This window comes from Spathaspora passalidarum (assembly GCF_000223485.1).
Source record: "Spathaspora passalidarum NRRL Y-27907 unplaced genomic scaffold SPAPAscaffold_5, whole genome shotgun sequence".
NCBI classification, from domain to species: domain Eukaryota; kingdom Fungi; phylum Ascomycota; class Pichiomycetes; order Serinales; family Debaryomycetaceae; genus Spathaspora; species Spathaspora passalidarum.
In genome coordinates this window covers 743,239-758,267 of record NW_006767429.1, presented here as the reverse complement: position 1 = coordinate 758,267, position 15,029 = coordinate 743,239, and the positions used below count along the sequence as shown (strand labels likewise).

Genomic DNA, 15,029 nt, shown 5'->3' with positions numbered 1-15,029 from the left:
CCCTGAATGAAGCCAGTATCCCTCCTGCTTTCCGCACGGTACCTGTCACCAAACATGCATCTGTGCCACCAGAGGCTACTGAGCCGATGGGTAATACACCAGTGAAGGCTAAATCTATTGGTCCTGAAAGTGAACCTGTTGCTTTGAAGAAGCTAGAATCAATAACTATACCTATTTCTGTGACTACATCTGCCCCAGTAACTGTGTCTGTTCCAGAAACAGTATCTGCTCCAGCATCTGCTCCAGTAATTGAATCTAGTCCGCTGTCTCAATCTGCTTCACAAGAGAAGCCAGCTCAGCCACCTAGTACCACCCCTACTCCAGTAACCGAACCAATACATCCAGATAAACCAGTGCAACAGCCTACTACTGATAGTTCTAATGTTTCAAAAGTGCAACCACAAAGTTTTTATGCCGGAGCCAAATTTTTTGGAGCCACCACAACAAACAAATCACCTGCATTCCAGATCAGCAACGGATCTGATTCACTCAATGGACACACAATTCAACGGGATGGGTCCATAACTGCCAATGGCAAAAGACCCTTGGACGATTCATCCTCAGGTGAATCGAGTGATGAAGAAGATGATGCATCTTCTGGGTCCGATGAGGAGGAAGAACACAGCAAGATCAAAAAACCACGATTAATAGCTTCAATACCGTCAATTATCCGAAGATCTCAGTCTCCCGTAGTCCGAACACCTACTCCACCGTCAAGAATACTCAAGACTGATGAAGTAAAGTCTCCCAAAGCGGTGCCTGCTACTGTTGCTGCTCCTGAACGAACCCACATTGTTGATATCCCCAAACCAACACCACAACCGGTGAATACGCCATCTACTACTTTGAAGAAACCATTGTTGCCCTCTTTGAGCGATTTGGTAAATCGAGGATTACCGGAAGTCAAAGATGTTAATCAAGCCAAGATTGAAGCTCCTAAGAAGCCTGAGGTGGCCAAAGAAGAGGAATCCTCGTCTTCAGATGACGAGAGTGACTCGGGGTCAAGCAGTGATAGTGACAGTGATGATGACGAATCGGGGAGATTCATTACGATGAAACTGGCAAAGACAAGTCCTCCTAAAAAGAAGAATTTGTTTATGTCGTTAATCAGAAAGTAGTTTATATATTTGTATAATAGGTTAAATTACAATGTAATTATAATGTATCAAAAAAAAGCAATCAATCAAATAAGAACCCGTTCTGACTTAGGATAGATACTTCTGCCTAAAACATTGGTTGACCAATTATGATAACTCAACTCTGGTGGTAACGTCTCGGTAATCACCTCTAACAATCTACTGTAAATATCCTTGATGAAACTCTTTGCCACGTCTGGCTGTTCAATGAGCAAAGCCGCAACATATGCCTCAAAGAAATCACCGAGAAATTCCTCCTCATATACACGGTTCGACTTCTCCATCTCCTTACCAAACATAATGCATGGAATCCATTCGTTGGCAACTCGCTCGTTGATTATTGGATCATCGAGACCAACATGTAAGTTATATGCAATTGCTAATTTGGTCATAAAAGTGTTGGTAGCAAGCATGGTCCGTAATAAGCGATAAGACCCATTGTTCAAAGGCAACCCATCCAGATACAATTCATAAATTACCTTGGATGTCTCGTGGGCCAAAAACAAGTCTCCCAATCCGTCCAAGAACGACACCTGCTTTCTCACTATCAGGTACTCCTTGTGGTTTAAATCGTATCCTGCGGCAACCATGGTCTGGGCAAACTCGTGTCTTGGGTCTAAAAGTATTCGATAGAATTCCTTGTGCATTAACGCCTTTACTAATAATTCTCGGTTGCGTAACCTTGGTAATTCTGGTAAGGAAACCTTCTTGTAGTCCAAGCCTTCATGGAAGGATACATGTCTATAAGGGTTTCTTCCAAACAATAGCTTGTAGCGTATAGGAACCTTCTTGACATACTGGTTGAAAGTGTCCAACATAAACTTGTCCCTAGCATCAGTGAGGTCCTTGGTGGTGTGGTTGCTAGCAGTAAACAAGTTGTCATTTCTCGAATTAAGATAGATCTTAATAAGCTGATCCAAGCACTTCTCAGCCTCCTTCTCGGAATATGAATGTAGCAAGTATCCAATTATCATAAACACCCAGTTCTTCAACCCAATCAGTCTCCTGGAAGGGGTCATTCCCCCTTCCCGCTCAAACATCTTATCATTTGACGTCAAGAAATCGGCAAACTCGGCATACGTGTGTGAATCAGTGTTATTCTGTTCCCGCTTTAAAAACGTGGACAAGTCAAAAACAACTGTCTTTATCAAGGTTCCCCCGCCAAAACTGAGTAACTCCCGGAATCGCTGGTACAGCGATAATCGGACAAAGTCCTCGCCCAAACTAATGAAATGGCTCTTCTTCAGATTGTCTGATCGCAATAATTCATCCAATCGTAAGGGGATAAGTATTGTTGGATTATTATAAGAAACGTGGGGTCTGTAGTTGTTCATGTGCATTAACCGATGAGTATTATATCGTGTTTGACTATGAGGTCTCAAACGAAGGATCATAGCAGAAGTTAAAATTCAACTTAATATATAGGAAAACAGAAAATCAAAACAAGTAGCAAGTCTGACTCACTTTAAGGTTGTCTAGTAGGAAATGTGGTTACGAATTAGGATATGGTACTGCATCGGGAATGTGGGGGAGGTGGTTGATATGCGTGGGACCCAAAAACGGGGCATGGTCTGAGTCACGTTTCTGTTTCTCTCTCTAGGCGCGCGGCTGCAAATATTTTAAAAAAAAAAAGTAAACATTACTCATTAACTATAAACAATGGTAAGCACATATTCATTCGCAGTTCGATAAGTTGCTCGACATATGAAAACCACGTAACGCTGTGTATCGCTGCTAATGTTCACCCAGGAAATGTTTACCAGTTTGACGGAGTAAAAATGTACTTCAGAATAGGAAACCAAAAAAACAAAATTCAATAAAAATACAACAAAGCCGAAACAATAAGATTAGATACGAAAATATGTAACATTGCCACGCGTTCCAAGATATGCTCAAAGAAGGTCACGAATTCTCGAGGAGGAGAGTTTCAGTTTCTGAAATTGTAAATATGCAAGTTAAGAGAAATAGCTTTTCCTGTCTCGTTTTTTTTTGCTATTACTCATACGTTCTTTTTTTATTTAGAAATATTATCTATTTTTGGTAGGGACTACTGAGAACTTGTATTTGTACAATTGCCTCAAGTAGGATTGTAATACCTGACCATTATTTTTTGAATTTAAACATTCCCAATCAAGAAATGGCTAGTTTGACGTGGAGAAACGAATCCAGTCGGTTAAAGTTTCCTCGCTTTCCATTTCATGCAAGTTGAATGTACAGTTAGTCATAAGTCCGTGACTAATAGCTTTGAGTCATAGATCTGAACTGAAAAGAAAATTCATGGTGACATCATTTTCTTGAATATTTTGTAAATTTTACTCCGAAATAAACAATTTCTAAAATTTCTAAATGAGTTTCCAATAATCATGTAAAATTGATAATAAATAACTCAAGAGTAAACCCAAAATCATTTTGCTACATAAAAACAAGAGCCTATCCAGAATAAAGGATTTGAACCTCTTTTACTGACCATGTTATTCCCATCCCAAGTACCTAGGTCCAACAGGTCACGCGAAAATCATTTGGAAGAATCACGTGGATACTACTTTGCTGGGTAGAAAATTGAAAAATTTCAAAAGAAAATCAGCCTGCGTAGCGTAATGGTTAACGCGTTTGACTTCTAATCAAAAGATTCCGGGTTCGACTCCCGGCGTGGGTTCGATTGTTTGCGGTTTTAGCTCAGTTGGGAGAGCGTCAGACTGAAGAGATTCAGTCACAGTTTAATCTGAAGGTCCTGTGTTCGATCCACAGAAATCGCATTCTTTTTTGATATTTTTTGTTGTCTAGCACTATCAGTTGTGGTAACATTTGGGGAGTATAACTGGATTTTCAAATGATCATTGTTGGTGTAATAAAGAGACATTTTTTTTATTTTTTGCAGTCAAAGTTTTCTTTCAATGGAAATGTACATTCCCATTATCCTCCTAGCAACTGCAAGAACTACAGGAATATGACTACACGAAGCCCTTGTACATAAGATAATTTATTTTTAGGTACTACATAAAATATATTGTAACTGAATACAACATGCAACGTCTAGAAAGCAGCAAAGAAACCAAATATGCAAAGTGAAAAAACTAAGTCGTGTCAATATTAGCCTGTTGCGTGAATTCACAAAGATCATAAAACTCATGGCTCAAGAAATTATTTAACATCAATTCTCCAATAATGACCTTAAAATCACACAAGTATAAGAATCCGACTTCTAAGCGAAATAAATCCTTTAAACTTACCCCAACCACTGTGGCAAACACCTTTTGTTTTTGGTAGATATCTTCGATATTTTTTGTGGCACATCTTATCGAAGCAACGATAAATCGATAAACATTGTGCATGGTGAGTGGCACCAAGTCTAGTAAAACGGTCAATTTGAACATAACGAATGCTGAATGAATATACGAGCTGACCGAAATTGAAGGGGAGTATTGTTTAATTCTTAATAAGAACTGTTCAATGGATAATGGTGGGACTTTAACGAGATTGAAAATCTTGAGTAAATGCTGGTTTTGCGATCTCTTTCTACTGGAATTGAGCACTTGACTTTTTATATTTTCAAGGTTAATGTCAGTAATTGGCGAGGGAACCACGTCCAAATCTGTTTCTTCAACCAACGATTGCACAGGTATATAGGATGCTAATTGGATTCTATCTTCGTCATCGCCATGATCAAGGTTATAAGTTATATCATCAATGTTGTCTGCGTAGAATGATTCGTAATTTTGGGGGTTATCCTCATCCAAGTGTTTTGTCAAGTCTGACTCACTACCTTTAGGTGTTGTATTATCATCAAAGAACTTTTCATCTTCAGTGCTATCTCTATCGTCTTCAAATGATCGATTATTCAACTTGGCAAACTTCAAAGGAGGTGACAATGGTGGAGTACTTGATCTATCAATTGGCGAAGAAGTGTCAATTTTGAATGGTGCTTGTTTTTGATTCTTGGTTTCAATAATCTTCAATTCATCCTCATCGATACCCAACTTCTTCAATTGCTGTAACCTAAACTGAAGGTACAAGTCAGGGTGCTCTCGAAGTTTGATTATGTAGTGTAAAGTATGGGAAAGGATAATGATAGCGTGATAAATATTAATTTGGTTAATATCCTTCGCGCCCAGGGATAGATCGTTGAGCAAGTCTGGTAAGCTTATTTGCGATACGTCAGTGGGTCCATCAGCTTCTACCGGGTTCTGCGGTGGAGACGGTTCGGTTATCGGTTCATCCGCCATTGATTCGTAGAGATGGAAACTGCGGAGTAAGAAAGGAGAAGATACGAAAGGATCAAATTTAACAATATTTTGTTTTTCCTTTGGATCTCAAAAAAGCTTATTTTTTTCTCTTCTTTTTTTTTTTTTTTTTGGTTTGCTTCGTATGGATTGCTACTCTATGCGAGCGGTGGGGTTTCTATGTTTACGGTTACGAACAAGCTAAAATAACGACAATCAGGAACAAGACTATATTGCAATGCCAAAAAACGCGACGCGTGAGGGTTTATAAATATAGGACTGACACAGAATATAGTCTTTTCCATGTTCTAGAACTGTTTTCAAATGAATCAAGAACACCAAATTCTTTTCGGCTGGGATCAGCAAGGCAATTACAAGCTAATACCATAGTACCAATCAAATGATTACGGTGGTTGTATAATATTTTGGGGGCACATCCTTATGTACATAGTTATAGCTACATACGTAAAATTTACAATCCTATGTATGACGCAATTGAATTCCTGTAAGCGGATGCAGGGGTCTCATACATCTATACGAGGATGCTGGCCTCTCAAAAATTTTCCAAGAAGGAAATAACCCTTTAAAGGTATGTGCAAGATACAACTTAAATAGATTCACGACATTACGTGCATGTGTTTTTTTGTGCGTAGACCAGCATCTGGTAGCACATGTTCATTACACCACTTTTCCATGCATATATTCCAGTCATGCTATAGCGCGTTTCCTCGAACAGTTAAATGACTAATATTTCTTAATCTAACTAAATATGTGCAAGTTAATTTATCGAGATCACTCGTATTTTCTTGAAAACTGGAGATATTCCCGCCTCAAGGAAAGATTGGTCAGGCGCGACGAACATAACGAGGAAATTAGTGGTGATGTAATAAAATAAAAAACATTTGACCTGCATAGTGCTGACAGATATTCTCTGCACGAGAAATAGATTTTTAACACGTTGAGAAGATTAATTCCACGTGAGACTTAGTAACCACATACGAGATTGTGTTTATCTGAGAAATCAGACAAGATCAATTCGCGTTTTTTGTAGATTGTTTGATCTCCGGTCTCTCGGCATAAACAAAGGGTTTATACCAGTAACCAAAACATTCACACTAGTCCACGACAACAAACAGACAAAGAAGAAACGAAGAAAATAAAAAAATTAAAGAAAAAAAAATTGAATTTCATTGTTGTTTTTTTTTTTTATTTCGTGGTAGAAAAATTCCACGGAAATTGCAAATAAAACCGCAACCTGTAAGATGAAAGCTTAAAGAAAAAAAAAAAACGGAGACAAAATCAAACTGTGCCACTCACCACCCCCTCTCTTCATTTCACTGCTATTAATAGACACCCACACATAAACTGTACCCATGTGATGTATCTTTCGGAAAAGGTTTTCTATAGCTAGCATTACAAATTTGCCCATGTAGATACAGTAGCATCATGTTATCGACGTATCCCCGCCCTTCGGTTTCCTCCGAATCACCCAATCCTTCTCGTTGATGTCATTTCCTTATTTCTTTTTTTTTTTAATTTTTTATTTTTATTAAATTTTTTTTTTTTTTCACAGCAAATAATAAAATTTGTTTGGTTGTCTGGTTATATCCCTTTATTATATAAAACTTTAACCTGCTTCTTTATTTTGGAAAGGTGGTTGTTTTTATCAGCGTAACCATCACTTTCATATCGTTTATCTGCTATTCTACTAGCTATTACTAGCTAATCAACCTAACTTATCATCACCTTCCCCTCCATATATCCAACTGATACGTACATTCTAAATAGCAATGCATTTTGATCCCATATATAAGGTTATACATTTCCTAGCGTTGCTTCTGTTTTTTAGCCCCTTAGTTTTAGCTAAACGGTCGCTTTCAGCCACATCGTTGGTGGAGTGTCTGGATAACTCGGAGATATCACCCTCATACTTTAACGTTACTTTTAACCCGGATGACAGGTCCTTACGTTACTCCCTTGATTTATCGTCGGACATTAGTTCCTACGTCACTGCCCATCTTCAGGTTTATGCATATGGGTTTCTAATTATAGAAAAGGACATCGATATGTGTACTCTTGGTTGGAAACAGTTTTGTCCAGTTTACCCTGGTCCTTTGCAAGTGGAGTCTATTGAATATATAAGTGAAGACTATGCCAATCAAATCCCCGGGATTGCTTACCAAGTTCCTGACATAGATGCTGTCGTCAAGGTTTTGGTCAAGGACCGTGACACCCAAGAAACTTTAGCTTGTATCCAATCTTCCTTTTCCAATGGTAAGACCATTAGTCAAACCGGTGTCAAGTGGGCCACTGCTGTTGTCGCCGGGCTTGGATTATTGCTTGCTGCTTTATTGTCGACTTTTGGTAATTCCAATGCAGCATCTCACATCTCTGCAAACTCTGTTTCGTTGTTTCTTTATTTCCAAAGTGTCGTTGTGGTTTCTATGCAAAGTGTTGAACGTGTTCCTCCAATTGCCAGTGCTTGGTCGGAAAATTTAGCCTGGTCCATGGGATTAATTAGAGTTCAATTTATGCAAGATATCTTTAGATGGTATGTTCAAGCCACTGGTGGTACCCCAACCACTTATTTCAAAGGTATTATCCAACAAATTTTGGTGCAAAAGAGAAATTTACAAGCTATGGTTATGGACGTCATGACTAGATCCAACCTTACTAAAAGAACCTTGGATTTTGCCCTTAAATCAAACAAGAACCTTATTGTTCTTCGAGGAATTAAGCGAATTGGTTATAACTCTGGTATCGAACCAACCTCTATTGTTGTCACTGGGTTTACCTTTTTCGTGCTTATTGGATACTTACTTGTGGTTGTGCTCGTTTTAGCCAAATCAGTTATTGTTTTACTTGGAAGATTCAACAAGATCAATCCAAAATCATTTAGTATGTTCAGAACTAATTTCAACAACATGATTAAAGGTACTGTATTGCGTTATATTGCCATTGGATTCACTCAATTGACATTGTTTGCCCTTTGGGAATTTGTCCAACGAGACTCCCCAGCGGTGATTGTTATTGCTGTGTTATTTATTATCTTATTGGCTGCGGTATTATCTTGGTCATACTATAATGTGATTAGATTAGGAAGAGAATCACAACAATTGTATCAAAATCCAGCCGCCTTGCTTTACGGGGACACCCATATTCTTCAAAAGTATGGTTTCAGTTACACCATGTTCACTGCCAAGAAGTATTACTTTGGCGTTGTTCTTGCTGGCTACACCTTACTCAAGTCAATTTTCATTGCCTTCACCCAATCCCTGGGTCGTGTTTCTGTGCTTCCAATCTTTATTTTCGATCTTGCCTACACTATTTACTTGATTTACTCCGCACCATACTTGAATAAGCCAACCAACATTGTCAACTATATGATTTCCATCGTGGTCACCATAAATTCATTCTTGTTTTTATTCTTTTCTGATTTGTTTGGATTGCAAGCCCTGGTTGCCTCAATTATGGGTTGGATTTTCTTTATTTTGAATGCAGCATTCAGTTTGATTTTATTGGTGTTGATTGTGGTTTTCATTGTCTTCTGTTTAGTGTCCAAGAACCCTGATGCCAGATTTGCTCCAGTTAAAGATGACAGATTCTCCTTCCAAAGAAAGCCTTCTATGCACCGTACTGTCAGATCGCCAATCATGACGGAAAAGAATAACGTTGAAGGTGAATTGGCTGCCTTGGGTGCAATTGCCCAAGATCACTCTGTTGATTGGGAACTGGAAATGTATAAACTTAACAATGTGGCTAATGATTCTGTCGATGAGGATATTCTTACCGGTAGTTCTCAACCTGACTTGGAAGAAAAGGAGCGTGCACCACCATCCAGATTTGGATCTCTTAAACAAAAATTCATGAACCGTGTCGGTATGAATAAAGAAGAAATCAAACCTACAGATGAATCCAGTCCAATTAGGGAAGATGTTGATTCTGATATTTTAAGCGCATTACAAGGTCATAAAAAGACCATTTCTCAAGCATCATCTGACTATTCCGATCCTACCGATGCAAAGAGAGTTGTGTGATTTTTCGATTGGGGTTTTCTTATATTATTTTCGTTTTGTATTATTAGATTGTTTAAGTTACGTTATGACTTATTTCTCGTTTATAGATGAATTAAACGTTTGGTTTTTGAATTGCTGTATTAACTATCAATTAATCTTGTCCCAGAAGTGTTCGATTTTTCGCAAGTACCAAGAAGACACCTTTTCGTCTAGATAAGACAACCAAAATCCCACTTTCTGATCAAAGGAAGCTTTGCTAAGCATGATTTCAAATTCCTCAGGGTCGTATTCTAACACACTTTTAGCATCAGGATGTTCCCTCTCATTGGCTCGATTGTACGCTTTCAAAAGCATATTGAAATCTATGGGAGAAATGATCTTGTTTAACAAATCAGCCAGTTTTGCAACTGCTTGAGAAATGATGTGTAAATCTGCTTCTCGGTATACGTAGTCTTCATTGACGTCGATTTTGGTGGCCCATGTGTCTCGATACATATCTGACGTTTCCAAGCTGGAAAACCGAAGATCCATGGGCGTCAGAGTGGTCAAGTATGGAATGGTTTGGATTATCCCTGGATTAAGCAAATTGTAGAGTTTATTCTCAACCCATCTCTTGGTTGAATCCTCGGCTATTAATGGAGAGATTGGTCGTGAAAGCTGGGGATCGCATTTGAAGTCGAACTGTTGAATAAGGTCCGCCAGGGTATATTTTTGGAATATTTCTCGTTTGATTTGTGGGGGGATAAAACATTCAAAGAGTCCACCGACAAATGTATATGGAACATAAAATGAAATGTGTCTCTTGGCGTATTTCTTCCTTCTTGCCATTTTATAACAAACTAAATTCCGAGATTCCCATTCAAGTGAACTTTGTGGATCACTCGAAAGAAGATCTTCATGATGAAAAAACTTGTTCTTGCCACTATACTCCACAAACTTGCCATTGGTCAATTTCTCCATGTTGATGTCCACCTTCTTTCGAAGTAGATTCCTCAATTTTCTCATCTTGACATTGAAAAACCCGGGAATGTCACTATATGTATCCAACTCAATGTTATCCTGCATCTGTCTTCCCCGTTCGCTGACGGTGTCATGGACCGGCAATGTCAACATCTCCCCGAGCTTCGGCTTCAACATGCAAAAAGGCCTTTCCCAATCAACGTAACCCAGCCAATCAGTCCTTATTGTATTTTGATAATCCACCCGCCCATGATCACAATGGGATAAGGTTAGAAAATGCATGGATACCGGCAAGATCCCTCCTGTTACTTTATACTGTCGTGTAATTTTGAATCCTGTGAATGGAACACCATGATTGTTTCTCCCAGGATGGCATGTCCTATGGCTGGAGACATGCCAGGGACCAACTAATATGAGCAAGCAAAACAGGATCAATATTCGTGGTAGTATATCTTTCATATAGAATAAAACATCAGCGGCTAGTTGCAAAAAAAAAATGCAAAGCCGAATACAAATTGCGAAAAAAAAGAACACACGACTTCCGAGAACCAACATCACGTGACCAACTTGCCCGAAACTCCATACATTTTTTCAAGATGAGCTGCTGCTAAAAAAGAAGCTTAAAAATTCTTTTACCTCTAACACTAATCATCAACAAACAACTCATGGACGGCCAACAACAGGCTAACAAAGCCCATAGAGGTGGATCCAATAAGACCACCGCAAAGAAGAAGCTCCATCAGAATGGACAGAACATAAAGGCGTTTGCCGTGTCTGCACCTAGAAAGTTGGAACGGATGGCCCGTAGAACACACGATGTCAATGAAAAGAAGTTGCATGTCCCCATGGTTGACCGTACTCCAGACGACGATCCTCCCCCAGTCATAGTTGCCGTCGTAGGACCCCCAGGTACTGGTAAGACCACCTTGATCAAGTCGTTAATTAGACGATTAACCAAGACTAGTTTGACGGAAGTCAAAGGTCCAATCACTGTTGTCAGCGGTAAACGGAGAAGATTGACTTTTCTTGAATGTAACAACGACTTGAACTCCATGATCGACGTTGCCAAGATTGCTGATTTGGTGTTGTTGTTGATCGACGGTAATTACGGGTTGGAAATGGAAACCATGGAATTCTTAAATATTGCCCAGCACCACGGTATGCCCCGTGTTCTCGGTGTCGCTACCCATTTGGATTTATTCAAGTCACAATCAACATTAAGAACATCAAAGAAGCGATTGAAACACAGATTCTGGACCGAAGTGTACCAAGGTGCCAAGTTGTTCTATCTTTCCGGGGTCATAAACGGGAGATACCCAGACAGGGAAATTCTCAATTTATCGAGATTTATAAGTGTCATGAAATTCCGTCCATTAAAATGGAGAAACGAGCATCCTTACTTGTTAGCCGATAGAATAACCGACTTGACCCACCCGCAATTAATTGCCGATAATCCAAAGTGTGACAGAAAAGTAGCAATTTACGGATATTTGCACGGTACTCCATTACCTTCACAAGACGCTCATATACATATCGCTGGTGTCGGTGATTATCACGTCCAAGCGGTGGAGAAATTGCCTGATCCTTGTCCAACGCCATACTTTGAGCAAAAGTTGGAAGAGCTTGAAAGAGAACGAGCAAAGGCAGCTGCAGAAGCAGGTGAACCATTGGCCAAGACAACTAGAAGAAGAAAGAGATTAGAGGATAAGCAAAAGATCATATATGCTCCTATGTCTGATGTTGGTGGTGTTCTTGTTGATAAAGATGCCGTGTATATCGACATTGGAAAGGAGAGTTTTAACAGAGAAGATAATGAAGAAGACATGGGTGAAGGTGAAAAATTAGTCACTGACTTACAAGAAGTTTCCAAGACTATGCAAGAAAGACTTGAAGAAGGTCCTGGATTACAATTATTCTCCAGCTCAAAAGCAGTACATAATGTCAATGACGAGTCCGAAGAAGAAGAAGAAGAAGGAGGATTATTGTCAGATTTGGAAGATGATGATGAAGTCAAGCAAAACACAGGTAGAAAGTCCTTACGTAAAGCTCGTGTTTACGGCAAGGCCCTTAATGAAGATGATGAATTTGACAATGAGCTTTCTGACGATGAAGATGTTGTCGAAGAACAACCAGATATGGTTGAAGTTGATTTTGGCAATGACAGGTATAAGGAGAACGAATTGGAATTCGTCGAAGATGATATTTTATCATCTGATGACGAAAACGACTATGCTGCTGCAGCATCTAGATTGCGCGGATCTAACGGGAGAAAGAGATGGGATATCAACAAGTTGTTATACATGCCAAACGTTTCACCATTGGACGCCATTAAAAGATGGAAAGGAGAAGAAGATGACGACGAAGAGGAAGAAGACATCGAACAAGATGATGATGATTTCTTCCAAAAGAAGGATGTACAAGAATCTAGTGAAGATTTAGATACCTTAAGACCAAAGTATCCTTCATTGGAAGAGTTGAAGGCCAGATTTAGTTCTGAAGACAGTGATGAAGAGTATGAAAGTGGATACAAGATTTTGAAATCTAGACTTTTAACTGCCCCTAAGATGAACGACGATGAAGAACAGAAGGACGAGGAAGGCGACGATGATGAAGAGGTATACGGTGACTTTGAAGATTTAGAAGCCGAGGGAGAAGACTCCGAACAACAAGAAGACGAAGACGAAGACGAAGAAAAAGACGAAGACGATTTTGCTGACTTTGAAGCCGAAGAACAAAAAGAAGGAGACAGTGACGCCGAAGTCAATGACGAAAACTTGTCCGTTGAAGAAAAGAGAAAACTCAATGCTGCCAAGAAAGCCAAGTTGAAAATGCAATTTGAAGAAGAAGAATATGGAGAAGATCCTGAAGGTGACAATGAAGCTGAAACATGGTACGAATTCCAAAAAAACAAGATGGCCAAACAATTGGAAATCAACAAGGCAGAATTTGAACAGTTGGACCAAGCCACTAGACTCAAGATTGAAGGGTTCCGTGCCGGTTCCTATGTCAAGCTCGTATTTAACAACCTTCCTTGTGAATTTGTTGAGAATTTCCAACCAGAATACCCAATTGTTTTAGGTGGGTTATTAGCTACTGAGTCCAGATTCGGAATCATGAATGTCAGAATCAGAAGACATAGATGGCACAAGAAGATTCTTAAATCCCAAGATCCATTAATCTTATCCTTGGGATGGAGAAGATTCCAAACATTACCAATATACACCACATCTGATTCCCGTACCAGAAACAGAATGTTGAAATACACTCCCGAACACGCATACTGTTTTGCATCATTCTATGGTCCTCTCGTGGCTCCAAACACCACTTTTGTCGGGTTCAATATTGTCGATAGTAGATCAACTACAGGGGCATTTAGAGTGGCTGCAACTGGTATTGTTGAAGATTTGAATTCATCAGTGGAAATCGTCAAGAAATTGAAATTGGTAGGTTACCCATACAAGATCTTCAGAAACACCGCGTTTGTCAAGGATATGTTCACTAATGCCTTGGAAGTGGCAAAATTCGAAGGGGCCCAAATCAGAACCGTTTCTGGTATCCGAGGGGAAATTAAACGTGCATTATCTAAACCAGATGGTCATTTCCGTGCTACTTTTGAAGATAAGGTATTAATGTCCGATACAATCTTCTTGAAAACATGGTATCCTGTCAAGGTGAAGAAATTCTATAATCCAGTTACTTCTTTGTTATTGGGTCAACACAATGAATGGAAGGGTATGAGATTAACCGGTCAAGTTCGTGCTGATGCAAACATCGCCACACCAATGAATAACGATAGTGCATACAAGAAGGTTGAACGTAGCGAGCGTAGATTCAATGCTTTGAAGGTTCCTAAATCAATCAGAGAAAACTTACCATTCAAATCTCAAATCCATGAAATGAAGCCACAAAAGAAAAAGACATATTTGAGCAAGCGTGCTGTTGTATTAGGTGGTGATGAAAAGAAGGCTAGAGATTTGATGCAAAAGATTGCTACTGTGAGAAAGGAAAAGGAAACCAAGAGAAAGACCAAGAAGGATGAAAAGTTTAGAGAAAAGTTAAAGACTATTGCCAAGAAGGAAGAATTGAGAAAGGAAAAAGAAAGAGAAAGAAAGAAGGACTATTTTGCCAAAGAAGGTAAAAAGAGAGGATCTAGCGAAGGTGGTCAAGCCAAGAGAAGAAGAACATAGAAGTGTATATTATATAGATTAGTAATCATTTGATATGTAATCAACTTGCACACACCAATGTTCTCAAGATGTTCCATTTTTTTTTTGCAACTTCCTTGAGAATGCTGCAAAACTTTTGGTAAGCTTAAAAAGATTCAAAGAACAGCCATATTAATTCTAAAGAAAAGCACAATAATCAGAGATCATTAATATCCTGCCAGTAATCACTGAATCCGTGCAAGCAAGTGTTGGTTTTTTCTTCCTTGTTCGCAATACCCACACTATTCTACTTCTCACCAAGTGATGAGCTGCAAGAATCCAACAAAATAGTTAGAGAAGTAGAAACCACCATTGCCACCAAACTGCTTAGGACTTTCATGGGGAATCCGGTATCAAAGAAGACTATAGCATTACTTGTACTTGGAAAACCCGATGAAAATGAAAATAACCAGACTGATGAATCGGAGTCTACAACTGAATTCACTCTGTCTCAAGAAACTGTTACAGATGAAGTACCTATTTTAACTACTG

The 15,029-nt window shown here is 39.1% G+C and overlaps 5 protein-coding genes across 5 annotated transcripts; 2 read left to right on the top strand and 3 right to left on the bottom strand. All coding sequences in view use genetic code 12, as the record gives it.

Annotated features, from left to right (window-relative positions):
* Positions 1-1,183: 1,183 nt before the first annotated feature.
* On the bottom strand, positions 1,184-2,470 carry SPAPADRAFT_140011 (uncharacterized protein; the record flags this gene model as incomplete). Its single annotated transcript, XM_007376209.1, has 1 exon — positions 1,184-2,470. One exon carries the CDS (start codon positions 2,468-2,470, stop codon positions 1,184-1,186), a length of 1,287 nt encoding a protein of 428 aa, XP_007376271.1.
* A 1,091-nt stretch (positions 2,471-3,561) lies between these two features.
* SPAPADRAFT_62062 (uncharacterized protein) lies at positions 3,562-5,404 on the bottom strand (the record flags this gene model as incomplete). Its single annotated transcript, XM_007376208.1, has 1 exon — positions 3,562-5,404. The coding sequence occupies one exon, from the start codon at positions 5,357-5,359 to the stop codon at positions 4,211-4,213; it is 1,149 nt and encodes a 382-aa protein (XP_007376270.1).
* Positions 5,405-7,021: 1,617 nt separating this feature from the next.
* Positions 7,022-9,504, top strand: FLC1 (putative flavin adenine dinucleotide transporter; the record flags this gene model as incomplete). The annotated part of the gene is made up of 1 exon (XM_007376207.1): positions 7,022-9,504. The coding sequence occupies one exon, from the start codon at positions 7,423-7,425 to the stop codon at positions 9,391-9,393; it is 1,971 nt and encodes a 656-aa protein (XP_007376269.1).
* A 15-nt stretch (positions 9,505-9,519) lies between these two features.
* SPAPADRAFT_154714 (uncharacterized protein) lies at positions 9,520-10,860 on the bottom strand (the record flags this gene model as incomplete). Its single annotated transcript, XM_007376206.1, has 1 exon — positions 9,520-10,860. The coding sequence occupies one exon, from the start codon at positions 10,789-10,791 to the stop codon at positions 9,520-9,522; it is 1,272 nt and encodes a 423-aa protein (XP_007376268.1).
* A 137-nt stretch (positions 10,861-10,997) lies between these two features.
* Positions 10,998-14,519, top strand: BMS1 (GTPase; the record flags this gene model as incomplete). The annotated part of the gene is made up of 1 exon (XM_007376205.1): positions 10,998-14,519. The coding sequence occupies one exon, from the start codon at positions 10,998-11,000 to the stop codon at positions 14,517-14,519; it is 3,522 nt and encodes a 1,173-aa protein (XP_007376267.1).
* Positions 14,520-15,029: the final 510 nt, after the last annotated feature.